Source organism: Neoarius graeffei, chromosome 2, assembly GCF_027579695.1.
Source record: "Neoarius graeffei isolate fNeoGra1 chromosome 2, fNeoGra1.pri, whole genome shotgun sequence".
Classification (NCBI taxonomy): Eukaryota; Metazoa; Chordata; class Actinopteri; order Siluriformes; family Ariidae; genus Neoarius; species Neoarius graeffei.
In genome coordinates, this window is record NC_083570.1 from 119,255,382 (window position 1) to 119,278,923 (window position 23,542).

General features: G+C 41.8%; 1 protein-coding gene across 3 annotated transcripts in view; it reads left to right on the top strand.

Moving 5' to 3' along the window:
* The window catches only part of LOC132882175 (tenascin), a 90,905-nt gene that overhangs the window by 39,892 nt on the left and 27,471 nt on the right, over nt 1-23,542 (top strand). For 2 of the 3 annotated variants that reach the window (XM_060915454.1, XM_060915453.1), the window contains 3 exons: nt 757-1,035; nt 3,226-6,666; nt 17,504-17,626. In XM_060915454.1, coding sequence (XP_060771437.1) covers nt 757-1,035; nt 3,226-6,666; nt 17,504-17,626 — 3,843 coding nt within the window. The remainder of the gene's footprint in view (nt 1-756; nt 1,036-3,225; nt 6,667-17,503; nt 17,627-23,542) is intronic. The other variant, XM_060915456.1, reaches the window with a different exon arrangement.

Here is a 23,542-nt window from a genome sequence, read left to right on the forward strand (position 1 = left end):
AGGTTTTCTAAACGATATGTCCAAATAAGAACACATTCTAGAACGGCTCTACTCTATAAATACATTACGGGCATTTAGCAGACACTCGTATCCAGAGCGATGTCAAACAGGACCCTGACATAGCAGTTGGGGGTTAGGTGCCTTACTCACAGGCACCTCAGCCATTCCTGTTGGTCCAGGGAATTGAACCAGTGACCTTTTGGTCCCAAAGCTGCTTCTCTAAACTTTAGGCCGTGACATATTCTTCTATATAAAAAGTGGCAAAGTGTGTTTGTTTGTCCTGAGCCATTTCTCGACGGATTTTCACCAAATTTGGCAAGTAGGTCGGGGGATGACCTAGAATTTTGCAGATATAAACAAAATTTATGTACGAGCCCCAGGGAGGTCCCTGGGGGGCACAACATCCACCCACCTCCTCCCTCAATGCCTTTCATATTACATTTATCAACACAAACTCTCGACAGATCTTCACTAAACTTGGCACGTAGATATAGGAGAGCCACAATTTTGCAGAACTCAGAAATTCCCTATTTGGGCCCCAAGGGGTCCCTGTGGGCCCCTGGGTGGTGGATGTTTGGATTTTTGTTTGTCTTGGGCTAACGTCACCATTTCTTGATGGATCTTCACCAAATTTGATATGGAAGTTTGGGGGCAACCCAGAATTTTACAAAACCCGGGCAACACCCGGGTAACCTGTTATATATAATCCCCTTACTATTTCAGCAACCTTTCAACAGACATTCATATCTTTTTCAGTGATCTCTGGCCCCAAAAATCTTCAAGTCGTCAAGACAAGCACGACATCTGTCATCATCCAATGGGAGGAAGCACAGGGAGAAATCGACAGATATATCCTCTATATTTCACCAAATCAGACAGATGGATCTGGCAAGGGACATCAAGAGATAAGGTTGCCACCTGGGAGAGACTCTGCCCAAATCGATGGCCTGGAGCCTGGTCGCTTGTATGACATTTCTCTGGTTGCAGAAAAAGATGGCACTCAGAGCCTGCCAGCAACTGTGCAAACAACCCCTGGTGAGTATTGAATAGAAGTGAATTAGAGCACATTTCTAATTCGAAGTATAACATTTTCTTACAGGATTGTCCTCCAGGATGGTGGTTTCATCCCTTTTTCTCCCAAACAGATTCCTGGTCAACAATCACGGAATTCCAAGCTAATCCTAAACACGTCTTTTAATTCCACAGCCTGCGAGTCTTAATGTGAAATATCACAAAAGAAGTTTGCTAAAGAAATACTTTAAAAATTAATAATATTAATTCACAAGGAAAACTCATTATTCAGGTCAAAAATTTTCAAGAAGCAAAATTTCTCAGTTCATTTTTAAGTTCATCCAAAAATCTGAAAAAGTCTCCTACAGGAGATGTAAGGAACTTGCCAGTTGGACAGTCTCTCTTTCTTTCTCTCTCTCTCTCTCTCTCTCTCTCTCTCTCTCACACACACACACACAAACTTTGGCTTAACTAGATGACGGAGAAATCCCGCTTGTGAAAAATCCCCTCCTGGGAAGGCAAGGTCATTCCTAATGCCTGAAATTCTCATTAGTGGGGAAAAAAGAGAATTGCTGGAAACACAGCGAGTCAAGTGGTTCTGCAAAACTGGAGTAACCATCAGGAGCAGGCCTGGTCAGAATGAAATGAAAATATTTTCCTCTTTTCTCTTGTGGTAATGGTGACTCATTTTATTTCCATCTCACCAAATGGTCTACCATTAAGACACAACATCATCTGTTTTTCCTCTGCTTTTTTCTAATTTTGTGTTTTGAACTGATCTGATCTCTCTTTCTCGTTTTTTTCAGGAAGGTATTGGTGAGTGTGAATGCAGCCATTGATAAAAATGATATGAGTGAATAATGATCAAGGGTCAGTGTACCTTTCGTTCATTCGTGCTGTTTTTTTCCGGATTGAAAAGAAGCAAACAAGGAAACAGCAATTTGTTTTATTTTTGGATTTCTTGCCACATCCAAAAATAAGAAATCCATGTTTTTCATCAAATATTTTTAAGAATATTAATATTGTTAAAGTCCAGAAATCACATATCCATAAATAATTTCCAGAATCCAAATATTAAAAAAAATAAATAAAATAAAAATGCTGCTGGAGGACATTTCAGTGTTAACAGAGTTGACCTGGAAGTACAGTTATGTCGGTTATTCTCTGGATAAGATATGTACTTGGGAATTCTGTTTTCATAAAATAATGATAAAAATGGCATTAACTTATGCAGAAATAAATTGTAGGTGTTTAAAACGTGCTATATTTTTACCTTGCATCACCTGGAAAGTCCTCCTGATTTTTTAGCCACCATGTCATCGTCTTTCTGTTTTTAAAAAGCTCATAGTGATCCATATTACCAGTGCATCAGGCACCAACATCCATCTTTAGTCTACCCATTAACCACTGATACACATCCAGGTCGTTCAATATTGTTTTTTGTATACTTAATACTTTTGCACTACTCCTTTACTGCCTTATCTTTTTCTCTTTATATATTTTGCTGCTGTAACAATGTAAATTTCCCCTTGTGGGATAATAAAAGGCTATCTTATTTTATCTTATCTTATCTTAAATTTTACAATCTAAAATGATGGAAAACAAGCAAAGGACAGGCAGACATAGAAAAGTCAAAGAACCTGATTTGAGCACTTCATTTCCATATATTTTATTTTCATTTGGAAACGAAAAACAAGTGAACGGAACATACACTGACCCGAACTGTAGTTTATAACTCATTTAACCCTTGATACATTAACCTCCCAGCTCGTACAGCAGGATATCCCAGGACAGTACAGTACAGGACAGAAAATAGATGATCATGGAAACTATAACCATGTGTACTGTGAACAGGTATAAATTCTGGACTACAAGAGCCTGCTTCCAGAACCACTAGAGGATCAGGTGGAAAACTATCTAACCTGAGACTTAAGAACATCATTAATGGTTCTTCCCCACAGTACCAGTCAATCATAGATTCATCAAGCAGACAAGACACAGTGCTTTCAGGAAATTTTGTGGAGCCAACAGTGACAACTGAGAGAAACCTCACAGCCTATGGTATAAATAATATAAAATATGTTCGAAGAGTCTTGGTTGGGTATAGAAAGTCACATTTAAACAGGGCATCAAATGGAAAAGCATTATTGACAAAAAACATGACACTCATGCTTGGTCAGTTCAGTAGGAATGACATTTTAACAACTATCCCAGACAGGCTGGTGGGTTTTTCTGATGCGGTCAGGCCATTAGATGGAAAAGGATCAAAGTTACAGGATGGAAGATTTGAAGAAAATCCAATTAAGAAGGATTTAGAAAAGAAGACACAGGAGGAAACTGAAGCAGCACATCAGCAGGAGGAAGCGGTTCTAGAAACAGCAACATTTTCAGAGGACCCAAAAAGGATGAGCTTACAAGATGTGGAAGCTGAGACAATCCCATCACCCTCTCATCCTTTGTCCTCAATTCAGAGCCAGCCTTCTCTGGTGCCACCTGAAACACAGGACCAACCTACAAACAAGAGACAGACCCCATCAAGAGACAAGCACCATACTAAAGCCTCCCTCCAGTTACCTCCATCATTCAAATATAGATATTCAGGCCGGCCAAAATTATCTGGTTCATCAACATCGTTAGTCAATAGCAGACAGCCTACAACATTCATTTCCTCCACAACCTCTTCTCAAATGACAGGATATAAAAATCCAGTTGGAAATGAATTCTCTCTCCGATTGTCTCACCCACTTGGAGTGGAAAAAGAAACCTTAAAGAGGAACACAAACACCTCCCAAGAACCCCAAACTGATGATCAAGGCTTACTGGTTGAATCTGTCCAAGGACCCAATAGGAATTCTTCAGTAACTAACTTATCAGAAGGCACCACAGATACAGATAAATCCAAAGGAGACAATTTTCCCAAACGCAAAGAGACAGTAAATAAGACTGCACCACTGTACTATCGTATGTCACATAGGGGGACATTCCCTCGCCAACCTAATTTTGGTCCATTCCAAAACCAGACCAGCACCCCTCAGCACCCATACAGGTTTCCCCTACGCAGACCCATACTGCCCAGAGTCAACAACACTGCTAGGAACAAAGCAGTGGACCCTGGAATCATTAGCAGCAGCCAAAGTGTCTTAAATTCCAACTATACACAATTATTTACACGGCAGAGGAAAAAAGGAACTGTCATCAGACTTCCACCAAAACCTCTTGGGCAAATAAAAACAAACCTTAAAAATGGCAATGGCTCCAAAGCTGGTGTCACAGTAGACAAAAACACAAGCAACAAATCAAATATTATATACCCAGCACATAACGATGTGGACGGTACAATACAACCTGTTAGTGGGGATGCAGAAAAAATCACTGATCCCATCATTCCCAGAGTCATAAACAGAGACAACAGCAATACTTCGCAAGCCACTGCTCATCATCAAAGGGTATCTGGAGTCACCAATGGCAGGCAAAAGGCTTCAAGCCAGAGGATTATACCAACATTTCAAATGAAAAGGAAAAATAATACAGTCATCAGATTTCCATCAAAACTTCCTACTCGAATAAATGTAAACCCAACCATTATTCACAATCCACTGAAAGATACTAAGTATGAAACAAGGCACAAAGACTCCAAAGATGCAAGCAAGGAATCTCAAATTGGCTGGCCAACAGACACTGACACAAACCGATTTGCTAAAATCTCTATGCCAACAGAGGAAGTGCCAGTGGGAACTAATGAGCCATTACGAGCCATTAGTAGAGGTTCAGAAAATGCTATTGATCACACAAACAAAGAACATAACCTGCATAATCTGTCCAGAGTCACAAACAGAGACCAAGACCTACCCAGGGTCACACCAAGAGACTATGAAATACCAAAGATTGCAAACAGAGACCATGACCTGCCCAGGGTCACAAACAGAGACAGCAACACTACTATGCAAATGCTCATCAATCAAGAAGTTGAATCTGAAACCATAGACCACAGGAAAAATGTCCCAAATCAGAATCTTAGATCAAAATTTGTAATAAGAAAAAAAGATGGCACATTAGTCAGCGTTCGACCAAAACTTACCAAAAATACCCAAATAAAACCAAACTCTACCAGCATTCACAGTGGACTGAAAGATGCAGCTACCAAAGTTGTTAAAGGCACCAAACAATCAGTTACTCTTTCAACAGATGAGCATACAGCTGAAAGAAATGATAAACTTCAAGCTGTTGCTGGGGGTTCAGAAGTTGGCAATGCCAACATTCTCCCCAGCATAGCGAACAGAGACCAGGACTTGTCCAGAATCCCAAATAGAGACCAGGACCTGCCCAGAATCACAAACAGAGACCAGGACTTGTCCAGAATCCCAAACAGAGATCAGGACTTGTCCAGAATCACAAACAGAGATCAGGACTTGTCCAGAATCACAAACAGAGATCAGGACTTGTCCAGAATCACAAACAGAGACCAGGACCTGCCCAGAATCACAAACAGAGACCAGGACCTGCCCAGCAACACAAACAGAGACAACAGCACTACTATGAAACATGTTATCAATCAAAAAGTGCCATCTGAAATCAGCAGCAGCAAAGAAAATGTCCCAAAGCAGAACTTTAAACCAAAATTTATACGAAGAAAAAATGGTAGAGTTCCTCCAAAAATTCATGCCCAAATAAAACAAAACTCCACCAACATTCAGCACAGGCTGAAAGATACAAACTCCAGAGTTGAAAAAGGTTCCAAAGAATCTACACAATTTACAGTTCCAGCTGTTGCTGGAGGTTCAGAAAATGGCATTGATAATATCCCACTCAGAATCACAAATGGGGACAACAGCACTACTGCGCAAATGGAACCTGAATTCAACAGTCATAGTCAAAATGGTCCAACTCCCAATTTCACAGCAACATTTACAATGAGAAAGCAAAATGGAACAGTTTTCAGACACACACTAAAGTCTAAAATAAAGCCAAACCTTCATGGTGACCCAAAATGGAGGAAAGAAAGCAGCACTACTAGGAATACCATTCCTCATAAGACCTCAAATCGCAACCCTAGACCAAACTTTACACAACAAAAGAAAAATAGCACAGTCATCCAACTCCCACCAAACATTTTTCTGCAACTGAGGCCAAACTCCACTACAATTCATGATGGCACAAAAGGGAGTAAAAAATCCACAGGTGATCCTAAACTCAGTTGGTCCACAGAAGTTCCTCTCTCAACAGATAAGGCCACAAGGCAAACAAATACCACATTTCCAGTCGCTGAGGTTTCAGAAGATAACATCAATCAAGTTGAATTCCAGAATGTGACATCAAATGGATTTATCATAATTTGGGTGGCACCAAAGGGAAAGTTCAAAAACTTTGTGATCAGAATAATAGAGGAGAATGATGAAGGGGTAAATGAGGGTGATGGAAGCAACCAGGAAGAAGGGGAAGAGAGGAAAGAAGAAAATGAAATAACCACTAATGTAACTGAGGTTATGAGGAGGAACAGCAGCGATGGGGTTAGAAAGAAATTCATCAAGGTGCTTCCTGGTTCTGCTCGCTCATACCCTGTCAGAGATCTCAGCGCTCAAACAAGCTACTCTGTGACTCTTTATGGAACAGGTCCTGGATTACGTTCCAAAGTTCACACCTTCATCATTACAACAGGTATTCAGAATCTAAATGTACAAACCACTGACAAATAATTCATACTCAAATTGCACTGTTCATAGATAAGATGAACCCAAGATATTTCCAGAAACTTGTTGGTCATCTGTCATCGTTTACTTTTCCAACAGTGCTTTCACTGTCCCCTTGACCACCAAGGGCTTTTAATCAAAGCTGCAATTCATGGCCTTCCAGAAGCTTTGATTAAAGTTTACATCATGAGATTTTAATACAGTGTCTTCATGTAACATGTCTGTTTTATGTTAACCCTGTGGTTTTGTTGTGGTGTTGTTTTATGTTGCTCAGGCTACACAGCAAAAACCTCACTACATCAGTGTTTAATTAAATCCTATAGTTTTAAACAGACACATGAACTCTGACCGTAGTAGTTTGATAGCACTGTAGGCATTAATTCAACACTGAGGCTGAGTTTTACTGTGTAGGTATTTGGTGTTGAAGTTTTGAAAAACAGGCATGCTTAGAGAACAGAAATGAGGCAGGAAAAATAATCCGAGGATTGGTTTACAAAATAAATTAACTGGAATACAAGGGGTAGAAAATTTACTTACAATTTACTGGTAGATTTTAGCTGTTTGATTTGTACCTCAACAACCAGAAAAGCTTTTAGCAAAATAAAATATTTAATTTGGTATATGATTAAATGAAATGTTCTTCCCTGGGATTCAATCTCTGTGTTGTAACTGTAGCATGTGCTAATGACAATAGAACAGTTTTTACTAGGCATGGATGGCAAGCAATCTTTTTTTAATCAACAACATAAATTTTTCTTGAAACACTGAGGAAACTGTTCAATTCTGTCATGTAATTCTGTTGATATGATCAGCAGTTAAATCTTCTTCTTCTTCTGGCTGCTCCCATTAGGGGTCGCCACAGCCATATTTGATTTGGCATAGGTTTTCCCCCAGATGCCCTTCCTGACACAACCCTCCCAAATCTATCCGGGCTTGGGACCAGCACTTAGTATGCACTGGCTTGTGCAACCCCAGTGGCTGGGTATTTTACCGAATTTGCGTGTGTTTGGGCTGTGGGGGAAACCGGAGCACCCGGAGGAAACACGGGGAGAACATGCAAACTCCACACTGAAAGGCCCCTGTCAGTCATGAGGTTCAAACCCGGAACCTTCTTGCTAACCACTACACCACCATACTACCATTGAGAGGCAATTAACCCTAACCCTATTTAATTAATTGTTGATAGGCAATTAAATATTTCAAAGAAACAAAATTTAAAGACTAAATGTGAAAATAAAGACTCTAATACTGTACACCCAAATAATGTCTTTCATGGTTCATGTGATGACTGAACACCAGAGCTCATAGCTGAAACATTTGCCAACAATCTTCTGGTTTTTTGTTGAGATTCCAAACATGGTGCATCGTGTTGGAAATCCTTTTGAAGTTCTTTTCATTCAGTTTATTAAAGATTTGTTCATTTTGTTCTTACAGTCAGCTGTCACTTCTGATATGTTACAGTTTGTTTTGACTGACATGTCAGTGAGCCAACTGGATTCCTCAGTCAGCCTCAGTTGGGTTTTCAGTCAGTCAGTAGGCAGTCTCACTCTCTGAAATTAGTATTTCCATGTTCATAAGTAGTGGCACAGAAAGGACGATGACCTTTCTGTGTGGAGTTTGCATGTTTTCCCCGTGTCTGTGTGGGTTTCCCCCAGAGGTGGACAAAGAACCCAACTTCATTACTTAAGTCAAAGTACAGATCCCACTGGTCAAATGTTACTCCAATACAAGTGAAAGTTGTACAGTCAATTTTTTACTTAAGTTAAAGTAGTGAAGTACTTGCTTTTAAAAATACCTAAGTATTAAAAGTACATTTTCTGTCAACGCACTGTTGTATTATTGTCACAACACTTACAAAAGCTAATGCCGTTACCAAAGACAGAAATGTGAATTCACAAAATGAACGCATGCAGTGCCATCATAGTGGTTTAATGTTAAGCCAGCTAGTCAGTGAAACTCCACCTGACATGTTAGCAAAATCTTTTCAAACTCAAAATCATATTGGGTAGCTAATGCTACTAGAAAAGAAAGATTTCTACATTTTGTTTATTTGGCAAGATTATGCTAAAACATATTTCTGAAAGGACTTCAGATAACGTTATTCATGTTAGCGTAACTCTGTTTTTACATGCTAACTAACAGTGTCCAAATTAACTAGCTATGTGTTAGCATTAGCCATGGACAAGGCTATGGCAACTCAGTGGGCAAAGCCATAGAAAGAGATTTTTTTTTTTTTTGGGGGGGGGGGGGGGGGGGGGTCGACAGCAAAATTTTTCCGCACACCACGCAGTAAGTGGGAATTTTGTATTCAATTTGATATTCACTTGTCCCCCTGCATTCTGGTGTTTTGTTTGTGGGTCGTCCAGCTGGAGATGGACAATGAAGGGGGGGCGGGGTGAGATTTTGGATTTAGTAGATGTTCCTGCATTCTGGTGGATTTTTGGAGTGGCCTGCTGTGCCATACCTACATTCTTACACACCCTGACTTGCCAGGCCTTCAGTTTGTGGCCAACAAAGGCACCAAGTTTTGGCTTAAAAGCCCCCACACTAGAAAATTACAGATGACCGCCAATGTTCCTGTAGCCCTATAGACCTGTGTTTCAGATTTAAAGGCAAGTTCATGTTTGAAATATTACATCAGCTAAGCCTAAACACCTTCTGAATTGAAACTAAATGTTAAGTTTTTAATAACTGTTGCAAAAATAAGATTGTCCCTCACTGACTATTCATTATGCATTTAAGGGCTTTCCCCACCACTGGGTTCAGCAGAAGATTGGCATGGGGAAAAATATCAACAGCAAAAGAACAAATAAAATGCTTAAACAGTAAGCAAAATGTGCATGTGCTACAAGAAACATTAAAATGATTAAGTTTGAACAGTATTGAAACACAAAAAGCTGAACCTTGGCCATAGGTGGGAATGTGCACACAAAGTTGGGCTTAAAAATTTTGGTCATACTTAAATAAGCTATATTAATATATTTCTTATTAATTTATTTCTTATCTATGTTTCTTATTAGTAATAGAGCATTCATCAGGGCCTGTTATCTGACAAATATTCTCTACCTGTCTTGCCCTCTTTGAAAACCTGTCTCCTCAGTATATTGTTCTCTGTCTTTTTTTTTTAATTATTCACAACAAGTTCAAGTTCTTTGATATTACAGGTGACCATGCTTTATTTACTTTAACTGAGCAATTACATACATCATAAATAATTAAAAATAAATACCCTGTAAATAAACAATAGGTATGGTGGCTAATGGCTCTTCTTGCATTTGTAATATTATCTCTTACTTGCTTTATTTTACAACATTTCCAGTATGGCTTCAAATAAAGTCATAAAGTATGATAACATACAGTAAACAAACTAAAAATGTGCCTTAATAAACGTGTGCTAAGGAGGTGCTCTCCCGTGCTGCTTGTTGGGGAAGATAGAGGCTGTGGCACGGCAGGAGGCCTATAATGATTTAGCATGCCTAGTACACAGCTCTCGATATGGCATTAAATATTCTCACAACACTTAGAGGCTAAAACGATTAAGAAACTTTATATAAGTTCATAATTATGCCAGTAATGCCACACATTGGCGTGCATATGTACAAACCTGTCTGAGACACCCGTCTTCAACTCGGATACCTTCTTCTCTCTCCTCTTCCTCTAAATTGACGCTAGGCAATTATCCAACTTCCAGCGAGTGCAGCATCATTTAGATGCGCCACCTACCATAGGGGAGTGTGTACAGAAGGGAACACCTCTCTGCCTGTTTAGCCATGCGTAAGGCGTAATTGATCAATCGCAAGTGGTTGGCGCGACGCAATGGGTAGCCTAGATCAGATAGATAAACTAGATTTTTTTCTAGTGTGAGAAATCGGAGGTATGGCGTGTGAGTGTGTGAAGACAGTCAAATGCGTGTGTCTCACGCTCATTGCATGAGAGTTGGCAGCCCAGGCATAGCTATTGCAACATTATCGCTAGCTTTTAAAGCACAGACAACTTCATTGCAAGCTTTCTCTTGAAATAAAATGTCTATATCCGTCAATATGCTTCCACAGGTCGGACAGCGAGTTTTTGTAGGCCGTAATGTGGTTCATTTTCAGCAAACAAAGCAAACATTTAAAATGAAATGAACATTTAATCCTTTTAGAAAACTGAAACATGGGTTCTAGGTATAGCCATGAATGTGTGCATTCCCCAGAAGAACTGCCTCCTTCCATTCTGCCATCAACTGATCGTGTTCAAATAATGCTGTGGAGAAATCACTGAACTTGATTTATCCAGTCTATGGACGTGATGTGACCCTAGTGATTACTGATTGGCTGCCTCAGTGTCACCTGCGAAAAAAACAATCACGTTTTAGAAAAGAAAAAAACATCCACTTTCAAAGTTGCGTCATAGTAAAGAGTAATGAGGACCTTGATAGAAATGTAGTGGAGTAAAAAGTATGATATTTGCCTTTCAAATTTAGTGAAGTTAGTCATAAGTTTCCAAAAAAAAATACTCAAGTAAAGTACAGATGCTCAAAAAGTGTACTTAAGTACAGTACTCAAGTAAATGTACTTCGTTACTGTCCACCTCTGGTTTCCCCCAAAGTCCAAAATGTATGTGGCTAAGGCTACATCCACACGACAACAGCAACGAGATTTTTTTTTTTAAATATCGCGTCCACATGGGCAACGGATCAGTTAAATTTCGGGTCCATATGGCAACGTAACGCTTGCTGAAAATAATGCAATACACATGCCACACCTCTAGGTGCGCTGTAAGACGGTCCCATCGGAGACACCAGAACAATGGAAGAAGAAGTACACGCATGCGCATAAACCCCTTCTTCTGTAGCATTAACCACATTAGGTTCCGCAGTGTTTGGACTAAAGACTCTGCCCTAAGGGCTATTCTCTCTCTCTCTCTCTCTCTCTCTCTCTCTCTCTCACTTTGCACCATTACACAATAAATATTCACAGTGAAAATATTTTGTAAGCGCGTTTCATGAACCAAGTTATAGGATTTGTTGACAACTCGCATCGAGTTCGTTACACTTCTACCCGGCGTGAAGCACAGACAGTCATGTGGTTGTGACGTCATCGTAAACAAATCCGTTCTACTCATCCAGACGACTTCGCAACGGCGCCGTTGCCATATTTTTCCACTCTGGGACCCGTTCTCAAAAGATTTCGTTTTGGGGCACCCAAAACGCCGGTGCCGTGTGGACGCCAGGCCGAAACGATAAACAATTTTATCAGATTCACCTGAATCCGTTGCAGTGTGGACAGGGCCTAAGTTAACTGGCTCCTTGAAATTGCCTGTAGGTGTGAATGGTTGGGTGGGAATTGCTCTACATCCTTAAAGTCCACCCTGGGTAGCTAACAAATCTGCAGCTAATAAATCTACAGCTGACATTCACGAAGAAGATCTCCAACAGAAAACAAAATGAAGCTGAGTTTAATCCTTTGATGCAAAACATATGCACACCCCTTCTAATGCACAACATGGGTCAAAAATGACCCGCATTTATTTTCCAGGTTATTTCATGCTGACTGAGTTTTTCTTTGCTCTATCTTTTGAAATCAATTTATTTTATGATTGAATATTCCAAGTATTCTTTAAATATCTTGTTTTTAATTACCACAAATCTCATCATCTCATCCCATTATCTGTAGCCGCTTTATCCTTCTACAGGGTTGCAGGCAAGCTGGAGCCTATCCCAGCTGACTACGGGCGAAAGGCGGGGTACACCCTGGACAAGTCGCCAGGTCATCACAGGGCTGACACATAGACACAGACAACCATTCACACTCACATTCACACCTACGCTCAATTTAGAGTCACCAGTTAACCTAACCTGCATGTCTTTGGACTGTGGGGGAAACCGGAGCACCCGGAGGAAACCCACGCGGACACGGGGAGAACATGCAAACTCCACACAGAAAGGCCCTCGCCGGACACGGGGCTCGAACCCGGACCTTCTTGCTGTGAGGTGACAGCGCTAACCACTACACCACTGTGCCGCCCCATTACCGCAAATCATTAATTTAATTTTTTTCTTTCCTACTTTATGAACAAAAATACTTTTTATATTACTACACATGGGTCATTCAAGTGTGATTTAAAATTAAATGTCTTAATACTATAATAATAATTTGTTTCAGGTAATTACTTTAGCAGTGAATGGGGCCAGTTATTTATTTATTTATTAACTATGTAATTAGCTAAGCCAACTACAATAAAATTAGCTAACTAAAGTAGAATATGTCAACAGCTCGGTAGCTAATAGTAATTACTTGTAACTTTCTGACAAGTAATCTACTCACTCTCAAGGGAACCTAAACATAATCCATTTTTTTCTAAGGTAATGTTAGAACAATTGAAAAACATTACTTGCATGTATTAGATGGGCAAAGGGCGCTGTGCTGAGCTGTGAAATGTCTGACACAAGCACAATTCACAGTTCCCACCAAACGCTGTAGTAAATGCATGCGGGTCGGTTCTGACCCATGTGTGTAAACTTGATGTAGAATTACAAAAGCTGTGCTTGTTCATAACTTAAGAAAGGAAAAATAAAAATGATGATTTGTGCTAAACAAAAACAAGATATTTACTGCATATTTGGAAAAGTAAATGACAAAATGAATTTATTTCAAAAGTAGATCATAGAAACACTCAGCCATACATGAAATAACCTGGAAAATGAATGCAGGTCGTTTTTGACCCATGTTGTGCATTAGAAGGGTAGTGATACAAAAAGGGTTTTTATTCAAAAAGTAAGAAAGGAAAAAATAAAATAAGGATGTATGATGATCAAAAACAAGTTAATTGAGGAATACCTTGAATACTGAATGATGGAATTAATTTACTGCAAAGATATAGAAGATAAAAACTCAGCCGGGTCACTTTTGACCCATGTTTTGCATCAAAGGGTTAAAACAATAATATAAGTAGATGAGTAGACGTGTCTTAAAAATACACGTCAAAGACAGCACTTCTGGGGGTTTAAGGAAACTTAGGCCCTGTCCACACGGCAACAGATTCAGGTGAATCCGATAAAATTTTTTATCGTTTCGGCCTGGCGTCCACACGGCACCGGCGTTTTGGGTGCCCCAAAACGATATTTTTTGAGAACGGTTTCCAGAGTGGAAAAATCTGGCAACGGCGCCGTAGCGAAGTCGTCTGGATGAGTAGAACGGATTTGTTTACGATGACGTTACAACCACATGACTAGAACAAGCAGCACTCACTCATTCACGCCGGGTAGAAGAAGGGGTTTATGCGCATGCGTCCTACTTCTTCTATTATTCTGGTGTCTCCGATGGGACCGTCTTACAGTGTACGTAGAGGTGTGGCATGTGTATTGCATCTTTTTCAGCAAGCATTGCTTTGCCATATGTACCTGATATTTTACTGATCTGTTGCCCATGTGGACACGATATTTTTTTACCCGCTAAAAAAAAATCTCGTTGCCGTTGTCGTGTGGATGTAGCCTTAGTTCTTAGTGCATGAGTTGAAGTCATGTGACCTACTAATGATCAAGTGCAGCCCCACCCCCTACAACAAGCACTACAGATCAAAATAATCAGTGTGTATTGAAATGAGGTGTGTGTAGTGCAGTATGGATGGAATTTTTTGGTGGATGTAGTGAATTTATATAGAGCTCACAACAGACATCCATGTCTGGAAGATGAATCACATCTGAATAGTACATAGGTTTACAAGTTGTACAGAACTCATCAAGCTTTTAAAACACAGTTTAGCACAAGCACATACTGTACAGTACATCCTGGGGATTTGGTCCATTCATCTACTGTTTCCTCATGTAATTCCATTGCAACACCATCCAGTAATATTACAGATAAATTAAAAAGACAGTGTATTTTGCCTGTTCTTTTAAAACTTTGTACACCAAACTTTGTGTCAACTCAAATCCAGTCACACTTGCGTTCTATGCGCAGATGTGTCATGAATATCAAGTGGACCAAAATTTTTATGAGATTCGATTTATCCTACTTTTGACATTCCCAAAAGGATGTAAAATCCACTTAAAGCAGCATTTCACCCAATCAGATAACGGGATCTTGTTCCTACAACATGGCTCTGTTGTGATTGTAGGATTTGGTGCGATGACGATATTCATGACGCAGTCTACGAAAAGCAAATTATGACCAGTTGAATATCAATAACCACCATTCTCATGATCATTTATTGCTAATTTGATCTTCTTTCATCCAGGGTAAGCTTACAGTCAGCCATCCTCACTGACTTCACTCACCATTCACCCAAAATGCAGGGTAAGACCACAAGTGGCCCAAAAAGCTTAATCTTCAGTATATCAGAGTACGAGTCGAGTAGATGTAACTGTTAAGACAGTCTGGATGGCATGATGTGTTTGACGAGGACAGATCTGTGTCCCAACACTGGTTTAACCCAACCTTGTTGACTTCCCCTTGCTATGTCATCATCCTCAGGGCTGAATAATGTAATAATGCTTTATTAGTTTGAGGGAAGTTTGTTAAAAGGCTCCTTGAAGGTAACTGAGTCAACATCATGATAATCTTCAGGAGCAGAAGACTTGATTACTGTTTTAACATTATTACTCAAGAGCGCAATAAAATCTGGGCTGAATTCTGAATCAACAAACAGCGTCATCGCTACTGCATTTGTAGCCGAGTTTGTCTTTCTCCTATTGGTGGATTTGAAGTGAGTTTAAAAGTTTCTCGTACTGACTCATACATTGCTGTCATTGTAACTTTGACAGCTATAGACCAAAGCCAGACTCGGCAGGCAAGAGAGGTTGCAATGGCCTCTTTGTTTGGATTTATTGGAGATTCTTTGGATTCCTCAGATAGTAATACATCTGACTGTGATGGTCCTGAAATTGGAGTGTGTGTACATGCTACTGCTACACACGTAGAACCATATTAGTTTGAACCATTAGAAAGTGAATCCGATAGTAACACGTTGGCCACGGAGGCCCCCACCTTACGAAATAAAGCTAGAGATTTTTTCAAGTGTAGTTCATAAAAAGAATTTCCCTGACACCCAATTATTTTTGTTTTGTTTTGTGACTGAAAGCTACTGAGTTCAAATCACAAACTTCTGATTTTATTAGGTTTTTTTTTAAATAGAACAATTAATGAATTTATCTCCATGTGGCCCTAAATTCTTCACTATTTTTTCCTGCTTCACCATGACCCAATTCAAGATACTATGTCATGCATCACATCACGTGGTGGGCTTTGCCCGTTCACGCAAGGCATTGTGGGATACAAATTTGAAACTGGAGAGAAAAATGGAGGACGTGAGTGTGCGAATGAAACGTGAAAGACCAACTCCAGTAACGGAAAGCGAGAAGAAAAGACGTTATGTTATATATGAAGGAAAGGAAACGCAGGACCAAAACTAATAAATATGGGCGCTCAGCGAGCACCTCGGTGTGATCAGCTGTTCGTTTAGCGACAGAATGATGGAACTGTCAGTGCATGCTCAAAGGTAAACCTGTAGATGGCACTAATGCAACACTGTGGATGCTAGCTGCCGTAAAACCCAAAAGAAGAAGAAGAAGGTAAACCTGCGCATGCGCACACGGACTTCCTCTGTCTGCTTGACTGCGCCAAGCGAGCGATTTCATGCACATTATAATCCCCTCAAATTAAATAACTTCCCAGCCACAGAATGGCCTGATATTTTGTGAGATATTACAGAAATAAACAAATATCACAATGACCACATTTCAAACGGAACTAAATTTCACCGATTTTATGAAATTGAAAGGCCGTCTAGCTTTAATGTAAAGGTATCTCCAGCAAAGCATTCTGGGTAAGGCATGTTTTTGAAGTCTATAGTGACGTTGACTTGATGCCTCATCTTCTAACTTCTTCGAGAAGCTCTTCTAATGAGTCACTCCAGCTGATTCAGTAATGAACAGGCCCTGATGATGAGACCTTATGGCTTTAAGGGGAAGTGAACAAGGACACATAATAACAGTATTGGGATGCGCCCATATTTTCCCACTTTGATCCTTTTCCTTCTTTCAAGATTATAATTAGGAACAATTTGATCAGGAACAAGCTGCTGACCACCAAAAAAAAAAAAAATCTCTTTCCCTCTTTTCCAAATGACAAATTAACTCTCACTCACGCAACTTCCTCCTCAGATCCTTCACTTCTTCTTTGTCTTCTTCTTCCTCCAGGATCACACGTCCAGCATCATCATCTTCATCTTCATCATCACTGTAATGTCTTGTTTGTGCTGTCCAGGATCAGTGTGCGTGTATGTGTGTGTGTGTGTGTGTGTGTGTGTGTGTGTGTGTGTGTGTGTGTGTGTGTGTGTGAGATTAACCCTGGGTGTCAGTAGTGTATATATGCTGTGATGTATATACTGTATATATGTTTAGTTTGTACATATATACACTCGTACATAAACCGTATGTACACCTGTTATAATGAGTTATAGCACATTAGAACCTTTAGCACTTTTATAAACATAAATCAGACACCAAAGATCTGTTTTTATGGTTCTGCCCACTTTTCAAATTCCTTTGTTTTTGTTTTATTGCTTTTTTCTTTGTTTCTTAGTTCCTTGTTATTTTTTTTATATTTTCTCGCTGAAATTATCTTTGTTTTATTATGAGCATTTATTTGTTCTTTCTTTCTTATTTTTAATTGTCTTTACTGTCTTTCTTTCCTTCTTTCTTTCTTTGTAAACTCTCAGCTTTGTTTATTTCATTCTTTCTTTCTTGAATATTTCTTTGAACTTCACTCTTTTTTTCTTTTTTGATTTTCTTTCTTTCTAAAGTGTGTATGGTGTGTCCTTAGGTCCTGAGCCTCCCTCACACCTCTCCTTTAGTGACATAACTGACACGACGCTCACTGTGTCATGGAGACGACCCATAAGCTCTGTGTCTGGGTTTAAGGTCACTTACATACACACTAAAGAAGGTGAGACCACACACACACACACATGCACACATTTACTGTATATCCTCTCAGCAAAGCAAGAATACAGAACTTTAATAATAAAGGTGCAGAAAAATACACCACTGTTCAGGTAAACATGGACTGCCTGAAGATGCCTGAGGGTGTAATGAGCAGCACCTTCTCCTGCCAATAACTGACTCTGAGCAGTATTTCACTAGTCATTTAGCTCTTTTTTGGGGGTTTACATGGTGATGTAGTGGTTAGCACTGTCGCATCACAGCAAAAAGGTCCTGGGTTTGAGCCCAGTGGCCGATGGGGGGCCTTTCTGTGCGTAGTTTGCATGTTCTCCCAGTGTTTGTGTGGGTTTCCTCTGGGTGCTCTGGTTTCCCCCACAGTCCAAAGACATGCAGTTAGGTTAACATGGGGTGGCCTTGGGCTGAAGTGCCCTTGAGCAAGGTACCTAACCCCTAACTGCTCCCTGGGCACTGTAGTGTGGCTGCCCACTGCTCTGAGTGTGTGTGCGTGTGTTCACTGTTTCAGATGGGTTAAATGCAGAGGATGAATCTCACGGTGCTTGAGTGTGCATGTGACAGAAAAAAGGCTCCCTCTTCCTCTTCTTCTTCTTCTTCAAGCTACTGATGTCCAGAACATAACTGGCTGTCGATGAAGACCAGTACTCTTGTGTTATTCAGAAGTCGTTGGTACTTGATGACCTTTGTGGTCCAAGGTGCAGTCTACCTTGACAACAAATACCTGTCTGAACTCTTAATTTACAACAACAAGCTCTGGTGAATTAGCAGAGACTTCCACAAATTAATGACACAATGTTACATAGAAGGTTTCACACAGGAATGCTTGTACATTCTCACATTGGGTGGTAAATGGGGAGGCCATGGCCTAATGGTTAGAGAAGCAGCTTTGGGACCAAAAGGTCACTAGTTTGATTCCTTGGACCAGTAGGAATGGCTGAAGTGCCCTTGAGCAAGGCACCTAACTGCCAACTCCTCCCCAGGCTGCTCTGGGTGTGTTGCTCTGGATAAGAGTGTCTGCTAAATGCCTGCAATGTAATGTAAATGCATTGATAGCAGAGTGGAGCTTCATATTTAAGATAAAATGGGAATGCATCAACCTGATTTCTGATGACTTTTGTGACTGTATGATGTCTGTACATCTTGTTTTCCAACCAGACATTAAAAATAGTTGCTAGCTGAATTGGTGGCACTTTTTCCTACCAGGGTGCAGCAGGGATCCACACTCGAAACAATTGCCTTGTACCCTGTACCACTCCCGAGAGCGATTGTCCCCCATTCCCACTCACATTGCACTTAACATTCTGATCTTGAGCATGCTTACATCATCATGATGCAGCTTTACTCAACCACTACTATTTGTATTCATCAATAAGGTGACCTGTTATTAATCCAAATATTCTCCAGTTAATTGGATATAGGGATCGAGTTCTATGTGGTTAGTGATCACGCAGTGCAAGAGCCCAACTGAACTATGCTCAAGTGCACCTCTTCCAAATGAACTACACCTGAGCACGGTATGCATCTCATCTCATCTCATCTCCACCTGTTGTCCTGACTGGGGCATAGGCTGCCAACAATAGTGTAGTAATTCCGGATGTGGGTGGAGCACAGAAGCACGGTAGGCGAGAGTTGTTGGTCACACACAAACACTTTATTTTTCTTATTTCAGCTTTTCAGCATTCACTCACTCACTCAACACGCACACATGCATTGTGGTCGGGAGGGAGCCCCTTTTCTCTGCTCTCTCCCTCCTTTTATGCTCCATCCCTGTAACACACACACACACACACACACACACACACACACATTAATTGACAGCAGGTGGAATGACTTAGCCACTTACCTTCCCTGACCCTGTCCTCCATTCAGACCGCTGCTTGGCCACGCCCCCGCTGCCATATACCCCCACCACCCGACTCAGGCCAGGAAGTTGTCTGGCCTGAAGCTGACTCCCCCCCCCCGATGGGACAGGAAGTCCGCCACCACTATCTGTGCCCCCAGCCTGTGGATCACCTTGAACTTAAATGGCTGGAGGGCGAGATAGCAACAGGTGATCTGCGCATTGGCATCCTTCTTGCAGTGGAGCCACTGGAGGGGCACATGGTCCGAACAAAGAGTGAAAGGGCACCCCAGCAGGTAGTATTGGAGGGTGAGGACCACCCACTTGATGGCAAGACACTCTTCAATTGTGCTATACTTGCTTTCACTCATCGACAGTTTCTTGCTGATCTACAGCATGGGGCACTCCTCGCCCTCCACCTCCTGGGACAAAACGCCCCCCAGCCCTCTGTCCAATGCATCAGTCTGCAAAATAAAAGGGAGAGAGAAGTCAGGGGAGTGTAAAAGTGGCCTCCCACACAGTGCATCTTTTACCTCAGAGAAGGCCTGTTGGCACTGCTCCGTCCACTGGACCGGATCTGGAGCCCCCTTTTTAGTGAGGTCAGTTAGCGGGCTGGTGACGTCCGAATAATTAAGTAGAAATCTATGATAATAGCCAGCCAGCCCCAGGAACCGTTTCACCTCCTTTTTGGTCTTGGGCCTTGGGCAGGTCGCAATCACTGCAGTCTTGTTAATTTGGGGATGCACCTGCCCATGACCCAAGTGGAACCCCAGATACCGTACTTCCACCTGCCCAATTGCACACTTTTTTGGGTTAGCTGTGAGGGCCGCTCGCCTCAGCGACTTTAGAACGGCCCTCACGTGTTCCAAGTGCCACAGCCAATCATGGCTGTAGATTATTATATCGTCCAGATAGGCAGCTGTGTAGGCAGTGTGAGGGTGGAGGACCTTGTCCATAAGCTGCTGGAACGTAGCGGGTGCCCCAAACAACCCAAAAGGGAGCGTGACAAATTGGTGTAAACCAAACGGTGTGGAAAAGGCTGTTTTCTCTCAGGATAGAGGAGTCAAGGGGATCTGCCAATAGCCCTTTGTTAGATCCAGTGTCAAATAAAAGTGAGCAAGTCCTAACCGATCAAGTAACTCATCAATGCGAGGCATTGGGTTTGTGTCAAATTTAAACACTGGATTGACCTTTCTATAGTCCACACAGAATTGGACCAACCCGTCGGTCTTGGGAACCAGGACCACTGGGCTGCTCCAGTCACTGTGGGACTCCTCGATTATGCCCATTTCAAGCATGGCCTTGAGTTCGTCCTGAACCACCTTTTTCTATGAGGTGGGTATGACCAGGAAGGGGTGAGAACACGTCGGAAAATTCCTTTTGCAACTTGGCCACCTTCATGAGTTGGGTTGGTGAGAGGTGGTCTCCACAAGGGACCGGAGTGGTCCGAGATGTTATCTTTTTAACCTCCAGGCCCAGCTCCGCCTTCTCCGGGACTACCGATGCCAACGCCATGGGGACCCCTTCATTCCAGCATTTTAAAAGGTTGAGGTGGTAGATTTGCAATGCCCCGCCCCTATCCATTCGCCTCACCTCATAGTCGACGTCCCCGACTCGCCATGTGACCTCAAAGGGTCCTTGCCACTTGGCGACTAATTTGGAGCTCGATGTGGGCAATAATACGAGCACTTTGTCTCCCGGCGTGAACTCTCTAAGGCGCGTGCCCCTGTCATACAGCTGGATTTGACTTTCTTGTGCCTGCCACAAATTCTCCTGGGTTACATGAGTGAGGGTGTGGAGTTTTGCACGCAGGTCAAGAACGTACTAGATTTTGTTTTTGCTAGGTGAAGGTCCCTCCTCCCAATTTTCCTGTAGCACGTCCAGAATGCCACACGGCTTATGCCCATATAATAATTCAAATGGAGAAAACCCCGTGGAGGCTTGCGACACCTTTCATACTGCTCCAATTTATATGTGTGTGTGTGTGTGTGTGTGTGTGTGTGTGTGTGTGTATATGAGTGTTTAGTCTATGTCTATTTCTTATCTAGAGTGTTTATACTGTTTATATTGTTTTTCAGTTATTTTATTTTTATTTATTGCATTGCTTGTTTGCACCGTGGGTCAGAGAGGACTGAAATTTCATCTGTGCTGTATGTCGCGCATGTATAGCACATTTGACAATAAAGTTGACTTGACTTGATAACAGGGGCTCGAGCCACTTATCCCAATTATGCGCATCTTCACTTATGAATTTCCTGATTATGTTCTTGAGTGTTTGGTTAAATCGCTCTACTAAGCCATCCGTTTGTGGGTGATAGACACTGGTGCAGATAGACTTAATCCCTAATAACCCATACAGTTCGCACAGTGTGCGTGACATAAACGAAGTGCCTTGGTCTGTCAGGATTTCTTTCGGAATCCCGACCCGGGAGATAAAGTGGAAGAGCGCTTCCGCAATACTGCATGCTGAGATATTGCGGAGAGGCACTACTTCCAGATATCGCGTTGCATAGTCCACCAGAACTAAAATAAAGCGATATCCCCGTGCTGACCGATCTAATGGCCCGACGAGATCCATCCCAATTCCCTCAAATGGGGTCTCGATTAGAGGAAGAGGGCGCAAAGGCGCTTTTGGAGTGGCCATGGGATTTACTAATTGGCATTCATGGCATGCCGCACACCACCAACAGACATCCCCGCGAATCCCTGGCCAATAGAACTGGGCCATTATTCAGGCTAGTGTTTTATCTTGCCCCAAGTGTCCAGCCATGTGATTAAAGTGAGCCGCATGGAATACGAGTTCCCTACAGCTGTTTGGGATTAACAATTGGGTTATTCGTTCACTAGTTTGAGTGTCCTGCATCACTTGGTACAATCTATCTTTAATAATATAAGGGAAGGTCGGTGCCGCGCTTGGCTGAAGAGTTTAACCATCGATTACTCTCATTTGGTCAAACACATGCTGCAGAGTCTCGTCTCGCGACTGCTCCAACGGGAAATCCCCAAGGGAATCCGCGAGAGAGGGAGGAGGAGCAGGCTGCTCCTCAATCTGATGTGGTGTTGACGTAGAAGACTCTGTGACAGCTTCTCCAGTCAATGCCACACCGGGATCTTCCCATGACCTACTAATGCAGGACCCACTAAGTGTTAAATATTCCATCAGCTTTTTAAACCTTGGCCAATCAGTACCCAAAATCAATGGGTGGGTGAGACGAGGACTAGCCGCCGCCTTTACTCTATGCATTTGGCCCCGGAATATTTTTTATTTTATTTTTATTTGTCCTTTATTTTACCAGGTGATATCCCATTGAGATATTAAATCTCTTTTGCAAGGGAGCCCTGGGAGTATATATAAACAATATAAACACATACTGTTTGTAAATAAAAAAAAGTATACAATACAGAACAACATCAAAACAAACAGAAGAAGTAAAAGAAGCTACAAATAGTAGACAGTGCAAACAAGAAACAAAACAAACAGAAAAAGTAAAACACATTAAATTGATTACAATTTAATAGAATATGGGCAAACAGTAAGGGATAATTGTGAACATCCCTGTGCACACACAACACTTTCACCGCTTGTGCTCTCCCCAATGCCTCACCTTGCACCAGGCATTGGTGAATTGAGGTCTGATTACAACTGGAATCCACCAAAGCGTGATATGTATCCCCTTGAACACTTACCAGTATGCGATATGTTCCAGCCCAATCAGGGGCAGTTTCTGGCGCATCGGGGATCCAGATTACAGCTTCCACCTCCCTTGCGGAGCTCCAACTTTGGAGATGCTCCAATTCCCCACCACGCCAGCACACCGGCCCATGCTTTCCCTCTCTACTGGTGTTATGGGAGTCACTCATCTGAGGGGAAGACAACACAGACACAGAAGAGGGAGATGGGAGGACACCATGGGTGCGACAGGCCGGCTGGGGAGGAGCTGACCACCGCCTCAGCGGCAAAGGAACAGGGTGGGGAGGGGGATGAGAGATGGGGAGAAAGAGACAGAGAGAAGAGAAGCCAGGGGAGCTGCCTCGTCTGCCTGCTGTCGGAGCCACCTCCAGATG